This window comes from Pocillopora verrucosa, chromosome 3, assembly GCF_036669915.1.
Source record: "Pocillopora verrucosa isolate sample1 chromosome 3, ASM3666991v2, whole genome shotgun sequence".
Lineage (NCBI taxonomy): Eukaryota > Metazoa > Cnidaria > Anthozoa > Scleractinia > Pocilloporidae > Pocillopora > Pocillopora verrucosa.
In genome coordinates, this window is record NC_089314.1 from 869,569 (window position 1) to 892,908 (window position 23,340).

At 36.5% G+C, this 23,340-nt stretch overlaps 1 protein-coding gene across 4 annotated transcripts; it reads left to right on the forward strand.

Moving 5' to 3' along the window:
* Positions 1-1,672: 1,672 nt before the first annotated feature.
* On the forward strand, positions 1,673-22,458 carry LOC131769631 (chromatin remodeling regulator CECR2). 4 transcript variants are annotated; one of them, XM_059085360.2, is made up of 15 exons: positions 1,673-1,790; positions 2,021-2,127; positions 2,413-2,507; positions 2,676-2,784; positions 4,710-4,817; positions 5,844-5,898; positions 10,658-10,706; positions 13,887-13,934; positions 15,088-15,178; positions 15,699-15,764; positions 15,905-15,973; positions 16,746-17,066; positions 17,577-17,769; positions 18,378-19,535; positions 19,779-22,458. In XM_059085360.2, exons 1-15 carry the CDS (start codon positions 1,769-1,771, stop codon positions 20,060-20,062), a joined length of 2,775 nt encoding a protein of 924 aa, XP_058941343.1. In that variant the 5' UTR covers positions 1,673-1,768; the 3' UTR covers positions 20,063-22,458. The 4 variants fall into 4 exon arrangements, with proteins under 4 accessions (XP_058941343.1, XP_058941342.1, XP_058941345.1 ...); XM_059085359.2 differs by having other exon boundaries at positions 18,378-22,458; XM_059085362.2 differs by lacking the exons at positions 1,673-1,790; positions 2,021-2,127; positions 2,413-2,507; ... (1 more) ...; positions 4,710-4,817; positions 5,844-5,898 and adding an exon at positions 8,649-8,759 and having other exon boundaries at positions 18,378-22,458.
* The last annotated feature ends 882 nt before the right edge of the window (positions 22,459-23,340 follow it).

Consider the following 23,340-nt stretch of genomic DNA (forward strand, 5'->3'; position numbering starts at 1 on the left):
GTTTCTTATTTTATCGTTTTTATAATATTTAATTCACATTTCATTTCCAGTTCGAGTTTTCCACCCTCATTCTCGTGTTTTGGCTACTCTGGCTAATTTTGGTTGGTAAGATAAGTGAAAGGTACATTCCAATCGTAGATGCGAATTCTTTTTTAATTTAACGTGATAAGGCTGTCTTTTACCAAGTGTAAACAAAGATTCAGTCTGAGGTGTAATTGCTTTTCGAAAAAAGAAGAAAAAAAAAAACAATGCAGCGAAACTTCCACTCTTTCTCGTCTTCAGTTGGCAATTAACCCTTCCTACCCTAAAATTAATATTCAAAACTCTCCACATTGTTCTCTCTACATTTTCTGCGATCGTGGGAAGGAGGATGTGCTTGATAATCAGGAGCTTCTTAATTTGGGGATCACTTCCATTATTCTCATGACCTATAAAGGTGTTATTGTAAGGAGAAATTAGAGGTCGGTCGTTCGTTCCTAAGAGTTGAAGGGTCATTTAAACCAGTCAACTCGTTCCTCATACTAACCTCGTGGAATAAAGGCTAATTTTTTTCTTGCGTTGCGGCCAGCCTTGTGTTCTGAAACCTTATAAAGATAAACATAAAAAAAAAATACTTTTTTCCAAATAATTTCGAAAAACATTAAGCTTAGTTTGTCCCTAAAAAATATCGTATCAAATCAGATAATCTATAAACAGGCTTCATAATAGCTTTTTCATAAAGCCGTTCAGAATTTTTCGAGCACCGTGCATAGAGAATGAACAAACAAGCGTTGGTAACTGATTTTATCGAGAAAGTAACAATAAAAAATGGCATAAACTTTTCCTGCATTTCGAATTTTTGTGAGTTTTTCATGTTGCATTCACCAATATACAGCTCATGCAATTCCGCACACTTTTAAAACATCACTCGAACCTTTGAATCCGCTCGAAATGCATTCGCGTTCACGCGCGGATTACTTTATCCTCCGATGATATCAATGTTCCGCTGGAAACTGGGAAACAAACAAAAATCACATCGACATCTCGTGGATTATCTCGTGAATGAGGGCTCGCTGTATTCAAAAACGAACCCGTAAACAAAATTGACGTGCTACTATTGAATTCAAAATACAATTTTTTATTATTTGCATTTTGGTAACGGCAACGTTGTTGAACTTTAATTGTTAAAAGGTTCACAAATTGCACTTTGATTCACCCGTGAAGAGACTGGATACCATTTCTCGCAGTGCTTGCAGTACATATTACTTTCAGTTTCCATAGTAGTCTTGTTCCCTGGAAAACTCGTTTTTTGTATACGAATAGTTATCAAGTTCATCTACAGATAGTTGAAATCGAAAAAAATGAAAGCTAAGTGCGTGTACAAGAAATCGTAAATTGAGTATGCAAATATAGCCACTTCATGAAAAAAATCGCTACTCTGCTCCTGACTTTAATCATTTTACGAAAAAAGATAAAACCTTTGAGCGGCGATTAATCACGTCTAAAAATAGGTCATTTCAAGTTATTTCGAAAGTCCAGCATAGCTTTCTGATTTGTCAAAACAACAAAATAAGGAAGGAAAGGTCGGTACGTGTGAGTTACGGAGTACGCCCCTGTAGATGTTACTATGACAGCAAAACTTTGATTGACAAACTTATCACGTGGCCAAACATGACGTTTTTGTTTTGAAGGACGAAAGTGAGGCGGAGTAAGGTGAGAAGTCCTTGAGTTCCTGCAAACTAACATGAAAATTTCTGACTTTTTACAAACCTAAGGCGTCTTTTTGAAGATGCGGAGACGTCACAAACAAGGTAATTTCTGGTTGTCCGTCAGCTTTTATGCCTGTCCTGACTATGTTTGCTGCTTTCCTGTTTTATCACGCGATAGTGTGTCCTGGTTGTGACTAATTGTGGGCTGTCATCGCGTGAACTCAAATTTCAACTTGTCACACGCTGTAGATTTCACTTCTTCAGCTTTTCGGTAAAGATTTGGATTAAAGACAGAAAGAAGCGACTGTATCATTGTTCTTTTAATTTTCTAGGTGCTTTGTCGACAAATGGAATGCGCTCGATGTGGGAATTTGTTTTTGTTTCCCAGTTCCTGCGGGTATTCCAGGGGAAGTTTGGTTTCGTCTGCTTCACGGCCGAGGTGCGCATTAAAACGACAGTTTGTTGCAAACAAAACATCTATTTTTAAGCGAATCTAAATATTTTGCGTTTTTATTTGAAATTTTATAGCCTGTTTTGAATTATTGGCGATATTTGTTGGTTAGTTGTTGATTAAACTGAAGCTACATTTCGATTTACAACTCGTCCGTTTGCTGCCAGTGTTTGCATGCATGTACTTTATAGCTTCTATGAGTAGACGTTAACTAAACGATTGATTTCGAATTCCTGCTGTTGAATTTTGTTGACGGGTTGTCTTCCTTAACAGGAATTAGAGAATGCCTTCTTGGAGTCTGAGAACTCGACACTGTTTGGAATATTTATACAACTGCTACGAACTCTACTTCCCAAACGGGATGTGAAGTGAGTAGAGTATTTGTATGTTTTTTATAACGGAAGCGTGTAACATGGCGTGTAATGAAAATCTCAGCTGATATGATTCCCCTACGCATTTGTCCGTTTCTGTCGAAGGAGTGATGGTGTGTGTGTATTTTTTTTTAATTGAACTATAATTTTCTGCGTCCTTTTAAGACAAAACACATGGCAGGAAGTCCTCGAAGTAGAGCTGGAGAGGAGATCCTCGGACAGGTCTCTCTTCGACGAGGGAAAGCGTTATGTAGACTTAAAACCCGAGGATCGTGTGAGTAAAATTTCTCTCTGAGTGGTTTTTTAATTTTCATATCATTTAACGTATGTCTTTGTGGGCGTTTTGTTTATCGTCCCTCGCACGTTTAAAGTTGATAGGCTAAATACTGTTAACAGATGTAAACTAATTATTTTCGCAAATTGTACAAGGACGTCGAGGATGTCATTGCTAAATAAGTTGGCAAAACGTGATTTATTGCCGAAGTGGTTTCGCTGCAAAATGGCGGGCGCTTAAAACCGTACTAGCTATTTTCAGCTCAATTTTGTCCTCATCGTTGCTGTTAGTTAATTAGCACTGATGGACCTGTTCATCAAACTGCGTATCATTTTAACGAAGCTTTAAGGTCAAGTGCCAAACGAGATAATCCGAAAGCAGTGGCTACTAATAAACTACCTAATGATAATATAATAAGCTTAAAACACATTTTGTGTAGTACTTTGTTGTTTTCCTTTTTGCTGTAGCCAATTGCTGTTGCCTTCTACCTATCTTTATGTTGAAATTATAATTTGTTGTTTCCGTAATACAAGTATTGTTTGTTAATCTTTCTATGATACCTTGATTTAATATGTTGGACCCAAGATTTCTGTTTTGCTTAAAATTATATTTAAATGAAAACCTTTAAAAGGTAGACATAGGTTATCTTCATATATCAGTAATAATTATTCAGTTAAAACTGTTTCCATTTAAAATAAATATGGTTTTCTTCAAATTGTGGCTGTTAAATTCATTTGCTTATACAGAAATTTAATTTGGGATGCTGTTATAAATTTCCATGAAATGTCAATTTCCCTGGTGATAGTAATTTGAGTTGAAACTTCTATAAGTTAATCTGATCAGTGGGAAATTGAGACACAGTTACAACAGTGATGCTTGCAAGTTTACTTGAAGTTTTTAGTATCAGAATGTTCCAGTTTTCTGCTAATGACTCCATGATCTATTATACAGTAACATTAGTCTGTCTTAGTCATGGTTAGAAGTAGACTGTTGTTGTGTGTCTGCTTTGACGAGTTTTTAAGTCTAATGACTTGCCTTTTGAGTCAACTTGTGTACCATCAGTTGCTTCACGTTTCCCTTTGTGTATACATTACGTAACTACTAAATTTTTTGTCATTGATCTTATCAAATGAGATCACAAAATTTCTGGTCCTTAGCCCTTAACTTAGCAGCATATAGAATTCACAATCACTGTCGCAATTTTAAAGTTTATACCTTTACTGTATAAAATCATCAGCAAATGATTTCAAGGAGGAATCCTTGTTCTTGAATCGACCAAAAACACTACTGTACTTGCAAAATGGGAAAGGGCAAATATCGATTTCATCTGTTTTGCAAACAAAGGAGTTAATCACTGACACTGGAAATGGCAACTAGGTATTCCTCACAACTATCCTAGGTTTGTTTTCCAATTTTGTACGATCGAGTAAAAGCTCCATTTACCAGTAGTGTTTACTATTACAACCACTTCCCACCCCTCCCAGTGTAGTAATAGTCCATCACTCACCCCTCCCTGAGTAATAACACTCTGCCTCCCACCCCTCCCTCAGTACTGATAGACCTCATCCCACCCCTCCCTCAGAACTAATGGTGTGCTTCCCCCTTTAAAATGGTCCCAAAAAAATGGTCCAAAAAATAGTCTAAAAAATGGTCCAAAAAATGGTACAAAAAATAGTCCAGTCCATATTTTACCCTATGCCATACAATGAGGGCCTACCCACAAATGTTTGGATTGACTTTTATTAGATGCTATCAATAGGCAAAGCTTGAGCAATTTTGAGAGTTTTTAGAAACATTTGAACCAATAGGAAAAATGTTTGATGGATCAGAATACATGTTACTACAGTTTTAAATAGTAGACTTTTTATGATCATTGTATTTGAAAGAGAGGATACTGAACTCACATTTTATTTTTTATTTTGCAGGTGTTGCTGTTGAAACAACTGATATATTATTTGGCAGACCACCTTGCAGCAAGTAAAGATGAACAATTAAAAGAGTTTACAAAGAACTTTTTAAATCCAGACTCTTCAGTAAGTTTGCATTTGTTGATTTTCGCCATTTGAGGTCTAAAGACAGCTCTGATTTGAATTCACTCAAAGATGTGTTGTTATATTAAATTTACCAGTAATAACTTGGGGTTTTACCCATTTACAACATATTACTAATATGAATTTAACATGCTATGTTTAGGTTTGTTGCACTGGCTGGGCTATTTTGTCCTTTTTGTTCTTACAACATCTCTCTCCAGCCAAGAGTATAACTGGGTGCCAATGAGACATCAGGGGAACCTGATGAAAGGCTGGGCAGTAATCTACAAAGGACTAAGTTTCCTATTCAGTGTAATTAAAGCCCTTAGAATAAGCTTTGGTCACATGGGTTACTTGGGTTATAAGCAGACTCATAAGAGATAGGCCAATGGCTGTTTTGAATGATCTCAAACAAATAATCTAAATCAAACATAACATTAATATAGCACCCCAAATGACAGGAGGCAATACAATTGACTATATTTAACATAGTTAAGGAGTTGAATTAGGGAATATGCAGAAATGAAGTCATCCGGCCTGTTTCCTTGGAAAAGTGGATAAGGCTATCTAGTGGATGAATCTCTATCTGGTTGATAGTGCCATATGTTTTGTTAATAGTTATCTGCTGGATAGCAATTTATCGGTTAGATAACCTATTCACCCTTGGAAAGACTGGACCCTGTTGGTGACAATGGTATTTGAACCCAGGACCTTCAGATTTTGAGTCCAGTGCCCCCCACCACTCTGTGTCCTTCAGCAGTAACATATAACATCTGAAGCTATGTGGATACAGTTGGTATCATATGCCATATGCAGTGTATATTTGACAAGGACTCTTGTCTTCTTAAAGTAAAGTATATTTATGTAGCTAAGGTTCTGTTTAATAATTGATTCTCTTGAATGGCTAACTTAACTGGGGTAAGAGTTAAGCTGTGAGCCTCACAGCCATACCAGGAAAAAGATGAAAAACCGTTCCAGTATTTCTAAGCTATCAAGCCATTAACTTACAATTTTTTGCATTTTTCTTAGGGAGTGAAGCCCATCGGTCGTGATGCCTCCAATAATATTTATTGGTACTTTGATGGTAAGTATGTTTACTTAGTATGTCAAGTACTAATCACTTCTCATACAATATGCCTATGCATGAAAACCTCTTCAATTAGGTTAAAGCAAATGGAATTTAAATTGCTATTGGGAATTTACCATGACCTTGCATGTAATTGTTTTATTTCAAGCAATTCTTCTCTGTAAGTTTTTTTTACTTAGTGTATTGATAATGCATATAAAATTTGATTTGAAACAAAATTTTTGAAATTATAGGGCATGCAAAAACTTATGAGAAAGTCAAACAAGACTGATCAAGCACTTATTGTTATTTTGGCCAATAAAATAAATGAAAGTTGAACATCTTTTGCCTAATCTTTCTTTGGGGATAACTTATTGGTGTCTATTTATGCTCAGTATTATGTGCACTGCCTAGTCACTCTGGTTTGTTTTTTGTTTTTCCCAAATTTGAACTTTTTAAAACTTTGATGTGGAAGGTTAACAATGATTGACGAGTAGTGACTGCAGGAGTCTATCCTGAACAAAAAATGCATTTCTTGCAAACAAATATGAAATGTATTTATTGTTAGAGAGAAATACTTTACTTTAATATAATTGTGCTACCAGTGGCCAATAACCACCTGCAGAGGGAAAGCTTCAGCTAGACAATATGTTGAAGGTCATAGACAAAACAATTGATCAAGCTGACTGTTGAAATTCTCTGGTGAATTTTGCAATGTCAAGGTTAGAATAAGGCTTCAAAGCATGATCACCTGTTCCTAATGAATTATGCTCAGAACATTTTACCAATTAAGTATTCTCCACTAAGCACGGATGATGTCTTTATCGAAGCCTACAGGTTTTCAGTTACTACGTCAGTCACCCACAACTATCCACTTCAGGCTTATTCTTAACCTCACTATTACACTTTGCAATTAAATGCAGCTGTAAGTATTGAACATTTATGAACCAGTATTCAATTTAGAGTAATTTAGGTAAATTGGAGAAGGTAACCATAACAGAGCTGAAGAATTTCCCTGATATTTATATAGAAGGATGTCATAATTTTCATTGCACAAGTGAGAATTCAACAAACTTGAACAACAAAACAGCATATATTTTTAGTATGATAACCAAAATTTACACTTTGTTGTCTTGTATTTCTTCTAAATGTTAGAGGAAAATTAAAGTTTGCATTATTTTGGGGTCAATAATTGTCAACACTGTAGGTTTACATAAGGAAAAAGATTCTGAATGTGTCTGCAGAAATTGTCTGTATAACTTCTCAGTTTCTGTGATATACTACAAGGAAGAGTTAGGTCAAAGCTGTTGTTTTAATGATCAATATCCAGTCTGGCATCCACTAGCAGTCTGTAAGATCAAAAAACAGTATTGATGTATTTTGAAATTGATTGTTTACACAGACTTAAAAGGAAACTGCTTTTTATTCATCAGAATACTAAGGAATCAGTAGTTGAACACCAAAATGGTGTTTTTGAGTAACAAATAACATGTGGTTTTGTTAACACGTGAAAATTATATTTTATGAAACAAATTGTGTTTATTTTCTCAGTTTTGGAACAATGAAATACTGCTACTACTACATAAATTTTACAGCAACTTTTAACAAACACTCATGTTATGACTGTTTCAAATTTATCACTCTGAAAAAACTGAAATATCTTTTAATTCATTTGATGATAGTGCATTCTCACACTGCTTACTGAAAGGAAAAATTTTTAGAGTTGATTTATATTTTTACTTTAAAAAATATATGTTTTACTTAAAAATGTAAACTTTTGAGATATATCATCATGACTGTGTGTAGGGGTTTATATCATTTTAAACTATGGATCTGAAAAACTATAGTGTGACTCTTTCTCTTTCACAACCACACATGTACCATTAATACTTTTTTGATATTTATTTCAAGAATTGCATAACTTTGTATCATGTTCATGAAATAATCTGTACTTTAATGTACTTTTTGTGTTGTACAACCTATTATTAATAGCAACACTGCTTTTGCTTTTGCTTTGTTATGCTTTTTTTCTTTTGGGAAGTAAATGTTTTTATATAATGCTCATACAACAGTATTTTCCTGTTTTGTATTTAATCCTTTGTTTTAACCCTTATCTTTAGAAGACTGCAATTCATAAACTAAATATTCTAATAGCCACAGCAGCCACAGGCTTGACACTTGTTTCCCTCTGAGAATTTTCAATAAGGCAGATTTATTTATTACAGGTATTTAGTGCAGAGTTATCATTGCCTTTTCTTTCTTTTTCCTTTTTATTTTTTTTTATTAAGAGTCACACCAGATGTCTTCTCCTAAGTGTGATATGGAGATGTTTTATTCCTCTCCATTTCTTTTAATTTTGTGCTTGCTTTTCTTGAGATGCCATTTAGTCCATTGTTTACTGCTGCCAAATACTCTCTGAATAAGCTTTTGTCATGGAAATTTTTCATGCATTTAAGAAATTCAATTTGCATAAATTTGTTTTCATTTTCGGTTGAGGGGCTTTGTTGATATTGTAGCTCCAATGAAAAGAGCCATTTTTGTTCAGCAGGTGACAAGCCAATTGAAGATCCAATCACAGGGCTAGTTTCTTAAGAGTAGTGACTGTTTACACTGGGTTTTTTGCTGTGTTCCAATGGGCTCTAAGCAGCCACATTGTTCCCAAAGCTTGTTGACAAGATTCAAATTAAAAAGCTATTGTATGGTTACAAGGAAAATGCAATTAGGCTAAGTCACATGGCAGGGCAAACAACAGAATGGAATAAATGTTTCATGGGACTTGCATGTTTTGCATATATTTTGAAAAGTCGTTTTGAGGCAAGAAGCTCATGGCTTTTACAGTTGGATTATTTTCTCTCTGGTCTATGCCCCTTGTCAGAAATGTAGGTATTTAATATCTTCTTCTGATAGAGGGTTTTTTCTACAGCTTCTGCTAGATTTATTGTGACCCAAATAGATGCTGTCCTATGCTTGTAGTATATATATTTTTAATTTAGCATAATCTAAACTTAACTTGATTTACTATGTTTGGATTCGATTCTGAGAGGTTTTGGTGGATCTTTAAGACCTAGAAGGGCAGCTCTTTCACAGGTCAGCAAAATGACGGACTTAACTGGTGTGAATCAAAATTGACACTCTTTGTCTGGTCACAAAAAGGGCTTTTTAGAATCCTGCCAGAAGTTTGAATATTTATAACAGCTACAGTCTGAGCTAGTTCTGTGACCAGCCAAGCATGTATTGTTTACATATCCAGAGCTTATGAACTACAAATCCTCTGCAGTATTTCTGTTTTTAAGAGTCTGGAAAATGTGAATATTTTCTGAGAAACTGTTTTGTAAATAATTTTTGTTTCATGTTGAATTTGTCACGTATATGGTATGTACTGGTATTCTGACTGCCCTGTTGTATTGCAAAGTGTGTTTGTTGAAGAACAGTCCTTGTTAAAAGTGGATCATCTAGTAATTACTTATATAATCAAAGAAATAATAGTCAGTGTAAGTGTTGTGCAACTATAATTGTTGCCCCAAGAATCACATTTTTACAATGACTTTAGACTTCATCCACAAAATATTTCTGAGTGCTACACTATAATGGTTTAAATGACATAAGATGTATTGCTTAACAGTATTTTTCACAAGCAGGGTTTCTAGTCAGTCAGTCTCTCTCTACTGCTATTATCATCTTGAAATCACCATCAAAAATTCAAATCACTCTGTGGTGTGTTAACACCCTGTCAGCTACATTGTTTATAAGAGTTGAAAGTCTGAATGTAAGGTTTTATTGGCCGACTGATGAGAACTTTTGTTTTAGTTATCGTTCACTTCCTGTGTAATTTTAATCATAAATACTTGGAATAATATGATAACATGGTTGACTTAATACAACTTCCACCCAAAGGAAGCATTAGTTTTCTTAAGAATTTGATGATTCAAATGATAAACCTGGAATACTGTTTGCAGATGTGATAATATTTACAGGTTCACATCCTCTTTTACTGTAATTTCTCTCCACAATTTTATAACTGACATACTTGATGGAAGCTTTCCCCTAAGACAATCTTGATGGCTTTCTCTATTACTTGCATGGTCATTCTGATTTCATTCTGATCCTCTGGCAGACCTTTTTCTCCTTGTATTTTAATAAACTTACACCTGATTCTGACAGTAGCAGTTTGTGGTCTGTAGGTGCTATATGAGACAGGCAAGAATTAGTGCCTCTTGTAAAACTTAAGTCTCTTCTTTTTTTGCTTGTCATGATCTTAGTTTATTTTCTTCACTTGAGAACTTTCTTGGAAAGTGATACATTTGGTGAATAGATGCACTCTCTCATATCTCTAAGAACAAATGTGTAAAATTGGAAAAATGTTCTCGTTATTTTAATTTTCACTATAATTAATATATAACTTCCTCCACCACCACCTCTTTGCCTTAGTTCAAGATGCATCAAGTTTATTGGCTACACACAGATTTTAGAAAGAAACTTTTAATGCACCTAAGTTGGGCTCTCACATACACGTATGTTATGGGTGAAGATGTTGGTTGTTGTCTCTTGGGCACATATTACATTGCTGCACATGATATCTCCATTGTAAACACTACTTCAATACTAACTGACAGCTCTGTCCAAGATAACTATGGTTTGTGATATTTCTTCAGCCTTAACAGTTATGTCTTGGCAAAGGAGTAGTTCTTAACAGTGTTTAATAGCAAGTTAGTAAAGTGAGTGTGAAATATTGTTAATCCCTCTAAACTGAAAGGGATTTGTTTGTTTTGTTCACTAGATTTGAGACTTTACCGTGAACTCATTGGAAAGAAGGGTCGCCGAACAGGGTGAGTGTTAATTGACTATAAATGCATTGTTATGTCATCAAGTTCTTTGATCTGGTTTGATATGAGAACAGTGGGAATCATAATTATGATTTAATGGGGTAAAAAAAGAAAGACTGATTTGCCCATACTTAGATAGAAGATTGTGTTTGCAAGCATGATGCTTGATAGGAAATGCAACAGATCACATTACCATTTTAAGCCAGCATTTTTCAACAAATTTTTCTTTGCAGTCAACTTAAAATCAGTGGGTGAAATTTTTCAGATTTCAAAAAAGTACATTTTTAGTCTATCAAAATTAAAAGCTTTGTTTCTATGAGAAAAGTAGGCCAAAGCAGGGAAAAATATACTTATTATTTACAGTTATCTAGAGTAGTGTGGATCATGCCTTGATTCAGGTGAAGACAATTACTGTTATTTTGAAGTTGTACATACATGAATTGTATAATTGACCTTTGTCAGTGTGTTCCATTTAAAGATGTGAATATGCAAGAAGTAAATGAAGGGAGTAAATTTGTTTTTCTAAGAACTTAAGACTTGAGGCTAAAGGCAACATAAATTGTTGCTCTTTATTTACCCCCTACCTCAAAATCAATCCTCTATAAGTTTACCCCCCTATGGTAAAATCACACTATCTTGACAGATTGTCTTTAAATATCTCAGTTTCTAGATTGTTGCTTGATAATTTATTACTGTTATTACTGCCCAGCCAGAGCTTAAGGCTGGCCAATTATGCTGTAGTCAGACATTTATTTTATTTAAACTCAGGGGTATGATATTTTTCAAATTCACAAGTACATAATGCTTATTTTTCCTCTCCCATTTTCTGTCTTGGTTAGCCTTGATGTTATCTTTCAAGATTTTTTTTTCTGTTTCAATTTAAAGACACAGGTAGAGTTCTCTAAGTTTACAGCCAATGGTGCTTGTTCACCACATCATCATGTAATCACAAAATTATTACTAAGCTTCAGTAAATTTCCTCAAACAGCATTTTGATCCAACCTCTCTTGATTACCTGATGCAGCTGAATGAAGCTTTAAACTTCTATTATCAGTGATATAGATATATTATTGTAATGATGCTGATTGCCTCTGAAGTAACTGAATTTTATAGATCTATTCTCAGCAATTGTGATGCACAATTTGATTTCCTTTGAATCAAGTGAGAAAATTGGTTGATTGTATCAGAGAATGATTTTTAATAAAGAAACAACATCAATTATGAAATTACTTTGGGTTTAATAGTGTTGCAATGCACTAGACTAAGTATGGCTTTTTTTAATGGAGCAACTATTGATGGCAGAAGATAAATGGAATAGGAACTTTCCTCTTTGGCAATTGAGTTGGGATTTTGGTGTCAATTTAGTTTGTTGTCATTGTGGTAAGTTTTTGGTATACCAGAACCTTCTTTAGTTACAAGACATATTTCCCACTGCTTTTGCATAGCTTAGGAATGTTTTCTGTAAGAGCAGGAAAAAAGGAATGATACAGCATGTTGCTTTAATGATGCAATGTGCTGGGTTAATGTCTCTGAACTGTTAGTTCAGTTTTTGTGCCATTTGTTTGAAATTTTGAAAACCAATGTTATTTTGATATTATAAGTTTGTTCTGTTGTCTCATGACAAGGTCACTTGATGTAAAACGCAACATTTCAACTGCTTACAATGTTATTTTCTTTTGTTAAGTTGAGATAAGCATTACTAGACAGAGAAAATTAGACTAAAACTTTCTTGAAAAATTAATAATAACAAAAAGTCACCACTATATTTCCAACTGATGTGCTGTAGGAATTATCCTTGAAAGTCATGCTGCTGATAAGTGTAAAGAGATACAGTATGTTGAGTATTCTAACTGTCTTCATGGCCTAATTATATCAAGATTGATACCCATTATATTATGTTCTGTTATGACTGATATGTTATGTCAATTGAAAAAAAAAGGAAAATAAGGGAATGAAATAAGCCTCAGTATTCAGAGACATGAGAGGATATTTCCCTGTTTAAACAATGACTGCATGGATTGGGTATGACTTTTTCCTTATTGTATGTTTTTCTTGTGGATTTTTCTGTCATGCTGTTTAATGGACTGTGAGCTTGCTTACTCTAAAATGGGACATATCAAAAATTGTTCATGTTATTTAAAGGCATTTGCCCAGCTTGTAAATTATTTGATCACTAATTATATGGCAACTGTTGCAAGACATCTTTTTTTGTTTTGAATTATTTTTAAATTTTAGTTTGGGTATGAAACCATTTAAGTGCATATCTTATGACATTTCCCATGAGTTTCTTGAAACCCAAAACTTTGGTGACCAAAAAAAAATTATTTTACATATAACATTTCTTTATTTTTTTCAAGCTGAAAAAACTAAGCCATACCAAGCTAATGTAAAAATACCCAGGTTTTTTTATGAGAAATTTTACTTTGACCAAGAGAAAATTAATCTTAGTTATTATCTACCTGAAGTCATGAATTGATAATGATCTATATTTATCTGACTGTGAACAATAATTTCAGACATGCTGTTTGGTCAAATTAAGGGGGACATGACATTCACTGTAATGTAAACATGTCAAACACAACAATTTTCATTTGCTGTATTTTTTTCCTTACTCCAATTGCTTAGAATTCATTGACAACTAACAGGAAAAAAGGAGAATTCTTAAAAATTATTCTGATGCCAAAATGTGTACACACAAAGCCTCATTTATGGTGTACAACAAAGATAGTTACCCAAAAGAATTGTGTTTTAACATTTAACTACACAAACACAGTAAGATACTGTTTATTTAAGATGGAAATAGTTCTTCCATATATGGCATGCCAAGTATTAAATTTCCATTATTATGATTTGCTGAGTAAGAGAAAATTAAATAAAGCATGAAGCTGTTATGTTAATTAGCCATATCAGCCAGCTGGTGGGATTATGTTTGGGGGCCATGTGAAGCATATTTAATGAAGCAGTGTAATTGTCACACTGTTCAGTGTGTTTCTCCTTATGTGTTCCACCTTTTGTGTTTGTGTTTTCATGCTAAAGAACCACTAGTTGTTTGAGGTGTTAAAATTGCAAACCTTTTTTATCCTACAAAATTCACCTGCCCATTTTGAAATTTTTGCTGAGAAGGATGGTTGCCTGGAGTTGATTGTATAGTTGATGTGGTATTTTGCATATTGTATTTTTCAGCTGGGAGACTGTCTGTTTAAATTGCCAAGACTGGGAGAAGCTTCTGAGGTAAAACAACTGTCTTTTGATTTTTTTTCAAGTCACTTTTTCTATCCAAGAGAGCCTCCAAATTTGGATTAAAATGGATTTACCTTTTGCTCTTAATTTAAATTATTATTTTCAATATGCAGGCCATTTTATCTAAGACTACCTTACTCTGGTGGTCATAATCCCTCATTCATTCATGCATGTACACAAGTGGTTATCTTGAATGTGTCAGTGAGCAGGACTTGCAAGCACGCTGGATCTAGTCCTCAGTGGGAGTAAAAAATTTTTTTTGTGACAATCACATTGTTTGGAGGTATTCATCAAAATGTCAGTAAATTCACCAGGTTTGACATTAACTAGTTTGATTGGGGAAAATATTCACATGACTTGTGATAATAAAAGCCTTTGAAACATTTTACATATCTGTGGTTGTAATTTAAAAGTTTACTATAGAAAACGACTTGAATCAAACACAAACTTATCATATGATTAAACTGAAATAGCATACATTTACTTGTGTTTATAGCTTTATATGGCATTAATTATTTTCAAAGGCAAGAAACAGTTATTCTAATGAGGTGGTATAATTTTTGTTCAATGCTTCAAATACACGGTTACCAGATCCTTCTGGAAGTTGTGTTTTGTCCTCATAGAAAAATCTGAGGTTATACTGGTTCTTCTGACATAGTCATCTGTTTTGCTTTCCTCAGTTGGGAACTCTGGTATAATTTTTGTAAAATTTAAAAAAAAAAACATGGTATTATGATATACAATTAGTTTTGGAGGGCTGGGATAAATGTTCATAGATGACCAAAGTTGTATACAATGCTTTAACTGATGAAGAGACATTTAGTTTTAATCAGTGGAAAGCCAAATATTTCTATATGATGATGTTAAAGAGACATTAGAATACAAATAGTTGTCTTAAACTAAGCTGTGTTTGGTGAATGCAGTTTCCTGACTGTGTACTTTATTTGCACTGTTTGATCATACAGTAGGTTTTTTCCATCTTTCTCTCTGTTGCATTTGATGGTCAAGTAGATGTTGTTTATTTGTTTATATGATATTCTAGGCAATTTGTATGGTACAAATGTTTTTGCAATATTGGTGGATGGTGTTTTATATGTTATGATTCACTTCTAGTTGTATTGATGTATGCTGTACCTGCTGATAGCTCTTTTCAGAAGTCAAGCAATAGTAATGAGAAAAAGCTGTACAAGTACCTGAAGAATGAGCTGTATCCTGCTGTCATGCCGTCAGTAAAGGTGCAGTGCTGGGTAACCAGTTCAAATGTTCAACTTTACCATATACTGATCATAAATGTTTGTTCGGCTAAACCCAAGCAATAAAGTTAGACAGTAAATCCAACATCAAAGTTGATTCATCAAATTTATCCTTTTGTAAAATTAGGGAACTGTGGGTTGTTAAAATAATTTACCAATTTATCAATTATGTCCAAAATTGCTTAGATGATTGATATCTTTCTAACAGTAAATTGGGCACATAAAACTTTATTAATTTAAATGTTGACTTTTGGGGTATTTGATAAAAGTAAATACTAGGGTTATTTCAATATAATACATGAAACAGTCTGTATTTGAACCAGTCCTAACTGATTAGATATTAAACAAAACATTTCACATGCAACGCCTTCTTGAAGAGAGTCATCAATGGTGTTTGAAGTTTTAACATAAGTTTGTTTGGCTTTTGAAGTCTTGTTTAAAGATGCACTCACTTCTTCAGTAAGTACTACTATTTAAAAGGCTTTTTGTTTTATTTCTTTAGGAGGATGAGAAAGAAAAGGAACTGGAGACTTTGAAGAAGGACAGGTCTTCCAAGGCAAATCAGAAGGTATTCCTGTTAATAAACTATACTCGTCTGGAGTAATAGCAGTTCTGAAAAAAGATAAGTAAACATAATTTGTTGAAAGTTTTGTGTCAAGTTTTATGAGTAGTTCAGCTTGGATGAAATATCATCTGTGAATATTGCAGGCAGCTGCCAAACAAAAAGCAGATAATGATGCAGTAGTTGGAAAAGAAGGCAAAGTGGAGAGAATAAAGGTAACGTGTGGCCTGTCATAATATTTATGACCGTCAGATGGCCTGCTGTCACTTGTGTTTTGTTTGGGGGACAATTCGTACTGGTTGTTAGATAAATCTCTGTCCTGTGGGTAGTATACGCTGTAGTTAGTTTTTTAAAATTCTTTTCTTCTGGTTAATGGGTTATCTTTTGATTCAAACCCATCGAGTCTCCTGTGCAGTCCCGTGAAATGTTAGTTAGTGGAGTGGAGATCGGGGCCTTACAATTTCTGATAGCAGGCTCTCTTTCTCTTGGGGAGTATGAAAGAGTTAGGAAGTGCACTAATACTATGCAAAGCCCCCAAGGGCTTTGTTAAGCTTCATCCACTCAAACTGTACTTACTCTTACATTATGGGCCATTAGGGGCCCAGGACACACTTAACTATAATCATAACTAACGAAGAAAAAAAAGAGAGAAAAAAAAACTGGACCTCGGTCAGTGATTTACTTTTTGTCTTTGATTGTCTTTTAACATGTAGTATTGCACCCATTATAACCTGTAAAAACTTGGTCGTATTTTATCTTTACTTCTGTCATCTTTATGTAATCAAAAAAAACTCTAGCTGCTCTTCGATGCCCGCGGTTTTTTTGCATTTAAATGTGTGAACTGTGCTGGACGCTTGTTACACACTTGAATCTAGCATATGGCCCAACTTGCCAACGAACTCACTGCACCTAAGTTTGTAGTGAATATAGTTTGTCACGCGTTCGTACAATTGTTTCTTATCTTAATTTGATTCCTTTTATCTGCAGGGGAACAAGCCAGAAGAAGACGACGATCTCGGTGCCCAGGAAGACCAAGAGGAACAAGAAGACGACACCGCGGAAGAAGACCAGGACGAAGACGACGTTTCGGACGCTGAGCGAGAACTTGAACTCGACGAGGAAGACTCTCCTCGGCCAAGGAAGAAGAGAAAGAGGCCAGCACCTGAACAGGGAACACAAAGGAGGCGAGGGCGACCACCAGCCACCAAAAGAGATCTGGGTATTATGGACGAGAACAAACCTACAGAACGAGCTGAGAGAAGAAGGAAGAAAAGTGAGCTCGAAGAGAAAGTCGAGAAGGACATGGAGGTGCCCACTACATCGCTCTTAAATCGATTTTTTAAGCTTACGATCTCCCTCCAAGGGGTTACTTAAGTTAAATGTCGACTTAAATTAGCCATTGAAACTTAAAAAAGAGCTGCTACACGATTTTTTTTTAAATTTCGTAAAACTCCACCAAATCTTGCTCCTTGTTGTTATTCATTATACTTGTGTTTTTTTGTATTGGAGAATGAATATTTTGAAATCTTCATGTTGAAAGTATTGCACTACACGAAAAATTGGCGCGGAAGCTCGGTTGAGTTTACATTAATTATGAAAATAAACAAATGATAACAGACAATCTTTCTTTACCAATGCTGTTGTAACTTGATACGTTTTACTCTGTCTCCAAAAGTCAAGCATATTTTACAGATAGTTGGCAGGTGTACTATTAGTTTAATGGCTAATGCACTGCGCACCCTTCAAAAGTACCGACAATAAATGCAAACGTGCAACTTTAGTTCCCCAAGAGAATAACCCAATGTTTTCTAATGATAGGAACGGAAGGAACTGGAGCGTCGTGTGGAGGAAGAAATCCAGAAACAGGAATCTTTCATCAGTGCCGCGGGAGTGGACTCCAGGACCAAACGGCGCTGTGTGATTATGCGAGAACAGATGAATAAAAAGAAGGAATGGTGGGAGGAAGAAGGGCTTGGGTCCGAGTCAGAGGAAGACAATGAAAAGGATATAGGTAAGCATATAAGGAACAGGTTTCAACAAAATGTAACTGATTTTCTTGTTTTTCCTTGTTTTTGGTCTCCTTCAAGGCCGTTGTTCGATGTATTCACTCAGTGAGCTCTCTGCTTACAATGAGCTGTGTGAGAAGACCAAACAACGGCTGCGAAGGAGGCTAGATTTCTTCTCGCATATTTGAACACATTTCCAGCTGTTTTGTTGTTTTTAAAGATGCGTTGCCTCAACAAAGGGTATTGTTAAAATTGAGACGCTAGGAAAACGTCGCTACGTTTTCTAATCAAGACGTGCAATGTCGATTCCACAAACCCTTTTATTTACCAGTTGTATTGTGTTTTAATTCTACCTGTTCATCTGCTTGCTTGTCAAAGTGAGAAAGAAAGGCTTACAAGGTTCTATTCCTGGTTATATACAAAAACTCTGACGCCACTTCTAAATATTTGGTTCATTACGAGTTTTAGAGTGTCGTAAAACTAAGGACACAAAGAGCCCCTGAGCGACGAAGGCATGATAAGTGAGAGATTGATGGCGTCTGAAACGCAGGTTTTTAGCGTGACTTAGCTGTTTGGAAATACTATAGGGTTTTCTGTCTTTGTCAATCCATAGATTCCGATGGGTCAGAGGGACCCAGGCGTCGCAGAAAGCAAAAAGTTCTAAGGCCAGTGGAAATTCCCGAACCACCCAATAGGATTTACGTGTTTTCTACAAGTCTCGCGAACAGAGCAGCAGAGGCCGTGCAGATGGGTCGAGTGGAAAATATCACTGCTTATCACAAAGCGCAACCATCAAGCTCGCCGTTTCTTAAACTGGAACAAACGAACTCAATGAACATGTTTGGCAAACAAAAGTCATTTTATCCTCAGCAGTTCCCCATGAGGGGCTCTGGTGGCTCCGTCATGTCAGGTTACTCAGGAATTCCGGGCTCTCAAGTGAATGCGCGGCCAGGTTACGGAGCATCACAGTGGGAACATATGCAGCAGCAGTCACAGCAGCCCCTCTACAAGGATAGACAAAGACTCCAGACCCAGACACAAGCTATGGAGGACATTCATCAGTTGCTGTTTGGAAATTCGCAAAGTAGTAGCAATCAGAGCACAGTGACAGGGATGAATGGAATGTACTCTAGAAGTGGTTTTAATCAGCAAGGAGCACTAGGAGGGGAACAATCTCCTTACAGTGGCTATCCGCGTAGTGGAGCGCCTCAACATCAGGGTTCTTTTATGGAAAGGCGGCCTCAGGAAATGCGTGGGCAAGTGCAACAATCCCACTTTCCAGCTTTTAGTCAGCAGCAAAGTTCGCAACAGCAGGGATACTTTCAGAGACCAAGGCATCTCGGGGGAATCCAAACGCAAGGAAACTCGAATTCTCCTTCGTCAGATCCTTTGGGAGCGGGAGTACGGTCTCCTCCTCCTCCTTACCCAGGAGGGAGAGTACCAGACTCCAGGCATCCAAAGAACAGTCCCGTGCCTTCTCCAACAAGTACAGGGTCTCCGCACACTCCTCAGACTCCATTAACACCCCAGACTCCGAGATTTCCCGGCCCATCACCCAACGAACCTAGCAAGCCACCATTCTCACCGTCTCATCCTCAGAGTAGTATGAGTGGTCCAGGAATGGCCAGTTACCCTGTTCAGCCACAGCAGCATCAAAGTGTGGTGCAAGGTGACGACAGGCCGATTAATTCTCAAACTCGGCCAGGATTTATTGAACTTTCTCCAAAGACTCTACCGCACGGAATGCAGAATCCTTACACATCCGTTATGGGTAATTATAATCAGTCTCATTCACCTTTGGATGGTCGTAGGCTTGAAGAAAACAAGTCACCTGCATTCGGTGCACCTGGTAATCACCATAGCCCTCTGCACTCGCCCACCGAGCATGCGCCTACCGCTGGCTCTCACTATAGCAGTGCACCTCCTAACAAGAGCCCTTTTTTGAGACCAGTCGGTCAAACCTCACACAATCCGCACAGTCCATATGCAACATCATCTTCCGTTTCCATTCCAGGGTCCAAGTCATTTTCAGTGGAGAGTCTAACTGCGCCAAGCCAGCCTCCTTTGGATAAAAGTACCATTCCTCCATCACAATTATCTGAACAACCCATGCCTCAATACAGTGGGCTATATTTTCCATCGAATAAGTACCCTCCGATGTTTGGTCAGCCACAGTACCAATATCCTAGTCACATACAGCACCCTGGAGCATTCTACAACTCGCAGCTGACACCCAACATGTACCTTGGAAGGGCTTCTCTTCCCGTGTACCCTCCAAATAGAGACTCTGGTCTTTAGTCCAGGTGGTTTGAGACGTAATGTTTGTTGATTATCGTGTCATGAAATGTTTCTCGAACGAGAAATCCCAAACAGTGAAGAACGGTGACACAAAGTGATTTCTGTTTGTATACTTGAAAGGGGCCTCGTGGAGGAGATCGAAAAACCAGTTGTTCTAAAATACGAGAACAGTAATTGTGTGACAAGTAGTGAGATTTCAGAGCTGAAAAGTTTGCAGCTTCGAATTTGTTGGTTTGCCTTTGTTGGCAGGCAAAGCAAAGTAAATCACAAATGCAGTTTAACTTTAGCCAAGGGAAAACAACTGGGGCAAGACTAGGAGGCCGTTAATTATCTGGTAGGCTTTAAGTGAAAGCTTTAAGAGGACAGTGGAATAAATACCTTCTTGGACTCCCCCTCGCAGGAAAACAAGCACTGCGGAGTAGCATGACCACAGTAATCCGAAGCTAAAACTAAAAAGTACCTGTGTTATTGATTTACACCAACTGGCACACTGCAGTAGGATCAGATACCTTCCAAGCTCCTAGTCCTGAATTCGAATTTACTGAAAACTGATGAAGGAACAATGTTATAGACCGCTTGTGAACACACAAATGTATCTTATTCAGCTCTCCAGTTGGTTGATGATTTTCACCATGTCCCTTTGTTGTAAGTAGAGCGATAGTCTGAAGATAAAAAAGGTTGTTTTTCTAGAGCGTTAAAAGTAAATTAAGTTCATAAGCATCCGTTCATCTTTTGACATAATGGTAGTAACTTGACTGGTAACAAGCAGTCCTTATGAGGGTAACGACAATCAAAGTCATATATTTCAGAAAACTAAAGCATCTAGACTATCCTGAAAACATTTTCATTCTTTCACTCGTGAATCGGTTGTAACTTTGCAGCTTAGAATTTGGTCCAAGACACACCCTTAGGCAACATTTTTTTCTCTTTTTTTTACTGTTATTTTCTATACGCACCTTGTTGTATCGGTTAGTTTGTTATCCATAATAACCCTGTACAAGTTCGTGGTTTGTTCTTTGTTAATCGTTTAAGCTGAATTGTATGTGTTACAATGAAGGAGAATGTAATGTGAAATGTTTTTGATTATTCACGAACTAACGAGGTAATGAAGGTAAGCAAATTAAATCACCTTGCATAAAAAAGCAAAGTGCTGGAGGAAACTAGAAGTTAGCTTTACTTTGGGCAAACTTGAACCTTTCATTGAAAATTTTTTTCAGTGCGATGATAATTTTTTAAGTCACAGAAATTCCTTTAATGCCGCAAATCGCTCTTAACTCCTTAAGTTGCGTGTCAAGGGAAATACGAAATTTCGAAAAATGTGAGATGTGCCAAAGTTAATAAGCGGCTTTTAAACCACATGATGCTTTAAATTTGCTTCCTTCAAGCGTTGTCAAAGGCAGTTATTTGTTTGGTCAGCTAGTCCAGCTGTACTATACTTTTCCGCGTTTGTCAAGAAACGATCTCCCTCATTCAAAGCTGAGAAAATTTTGAAAGGTCAACGCTTTCCTCAAGCAGTGAAGGAGCTCTTTGTTTGCATTTTGAACCTTGAAGTGTCGAATAGTTGCACAGTTTTTACCCTTCAACACTATTACCTGAGTGAATTCAGTGCCAAAATAATCGACGGGCACTTTCATACACAGTAAAAATTATTCTTAGATTAAAGGAAGCAAATCTGGTAAATGTACTTCTGATAGAAAACTAGAAAACTTAGGGAGTTTTTCTTTTTGCATAGCGATGAAAATAGTTGCTCAGTTCATTGGAAGTAATCAGAGACAGACGAAATTCTTCAATTACTTCCGATCAGAGGCAGTGTTCGTTCCTTGTAAGTGGCCCTCGTTTCACTATGTTTGGTTGGTTACCGTTGAATTGGAAGTGATTACCAGGTAGTTCTTGGCACTTATCAAGCTAGTAAAAGGCAGAGTTTTTAATTTTTAGCTTTTAGCTATTTTTAGTGTTTACCAACAAAGGTAGTCCATGAATCAGATGATTAATCATTCAAACGAATTCTCGTTCCTCGACAGACAGGACTCGGACTGTTCCGTTATGTAGTGAACTGTTTCTAAACGAGTGTAGACAGATTTTATAATCCATGTAACGATGGCTTGTGTAAAGGGATATGAAAAGCTTTAGTAAAAATGGCCTCGGGTTTTAACGATGTAGCAAACTGCCACAATTTATATGGTGTATCTTTAACGAAATGTTTTTCCAGGCTAATCACTTTGGTGTATATATTTTTCAACATACTGTTTGATATTTTATGACAAAATTCACCAACACTTTCTGTAGCCGGTGAATCATTAATCGGCTATCGTCTCAGTATTCGCGTATTATTTTAAACGTCACTAATGTAAGTTGGTGTATTCGTTCAGAGATTAAACTCCAAGTATGTAACAACAGCATGTTAGTTGTGGTGTGACTGAGGAACCTTGTTTGCTGTAAAACCAAAACCAATGAAATCACAACAGCCACTCGACAAAAGACGTTTTCGTCTCCTTTGCAAGGCACTACAAAGCCCCCTTCCCCCCACCCCCCCTCCAAGAAAGGAGGGGGTGTCACGTGACATTTCGTAGAGCAAGATAATTCGGTTTTATCAACTGAGTTTATAACGTAAATTGGCCTTCGTGCTCAAAAAAGACGAGTGAAACAAATCTTCAAAATCTGTTTCTTTGGCCAGCCGTAAAGTTCTAAATTCCTGCTCGGTGTTCGTCTGAAGCTACGGTCTTCTTGTGCCCTTTCTTCCCGTCAGGACACTTTGATTCCTGAAGAAGAGTCCATTCTAATATATCCTTAGTTTATGAGCCTGTATTGCTTGCTGTTTTGCGAGTGATTTGAGCGGTGGACCAATAAATAGAATGGTAAGAGAATATCACGGGCAAACATCTCGTTTCCGCGACTCCACCGCCATCAGTTTCATTGAGTACCGGAAAACGACAAAATTTTGTTACGACCTGGCTGACTTGGAGACTCGTTATGAGTCTATCATGATTTGGGCTTACTCAGTGGAGGCATTTATTTCAAATTCTATCTGTAAACACATTGACATATTTTATAGTGAGTTATTTGTAGATAACACGTGAAACAGAGATAATCCCTTTTTTTGTCAACAAGAGGACATAAACTCACGAAAGCTTCAGTCACAGTGGACAGAGGTAGAAAAAGCAGGACCGCGCTCAGAACCAATCAGATTGAAGAATCCGTTACCGTGTCCTCTTTAGGAAAAACCGTTTCTGAGAAGCAACATATTGAAGCACTTTTTTATCGACACAATAACCCGACTG

What these genes read in the sequence shown, in the direction of transcription:
- LOC131769631 (XM_059085359.2), top strand. Translation starts at nt 1,769, where the DNA reads ATGCGGAGACGTCACAAACAAG. An exon ending in TTTTAAATCCAGACTCTTCA is followed by an intron (nt 4,818 to 5,843) that starts GTAAGTTTGCAT and finishes CATTTTTCTTAG; the next exon opens with GGAGTGAAGCCCATCGGTCG. An exon ending in TATTTATTGGTACTTTGATG is followed by an intron (nt 5,899 to 10,657) that starts GTAAGTATGTTT and finishes TTTGTTCACTAG; the next exon opens with ATTTGAGACTTTACCGTGAA.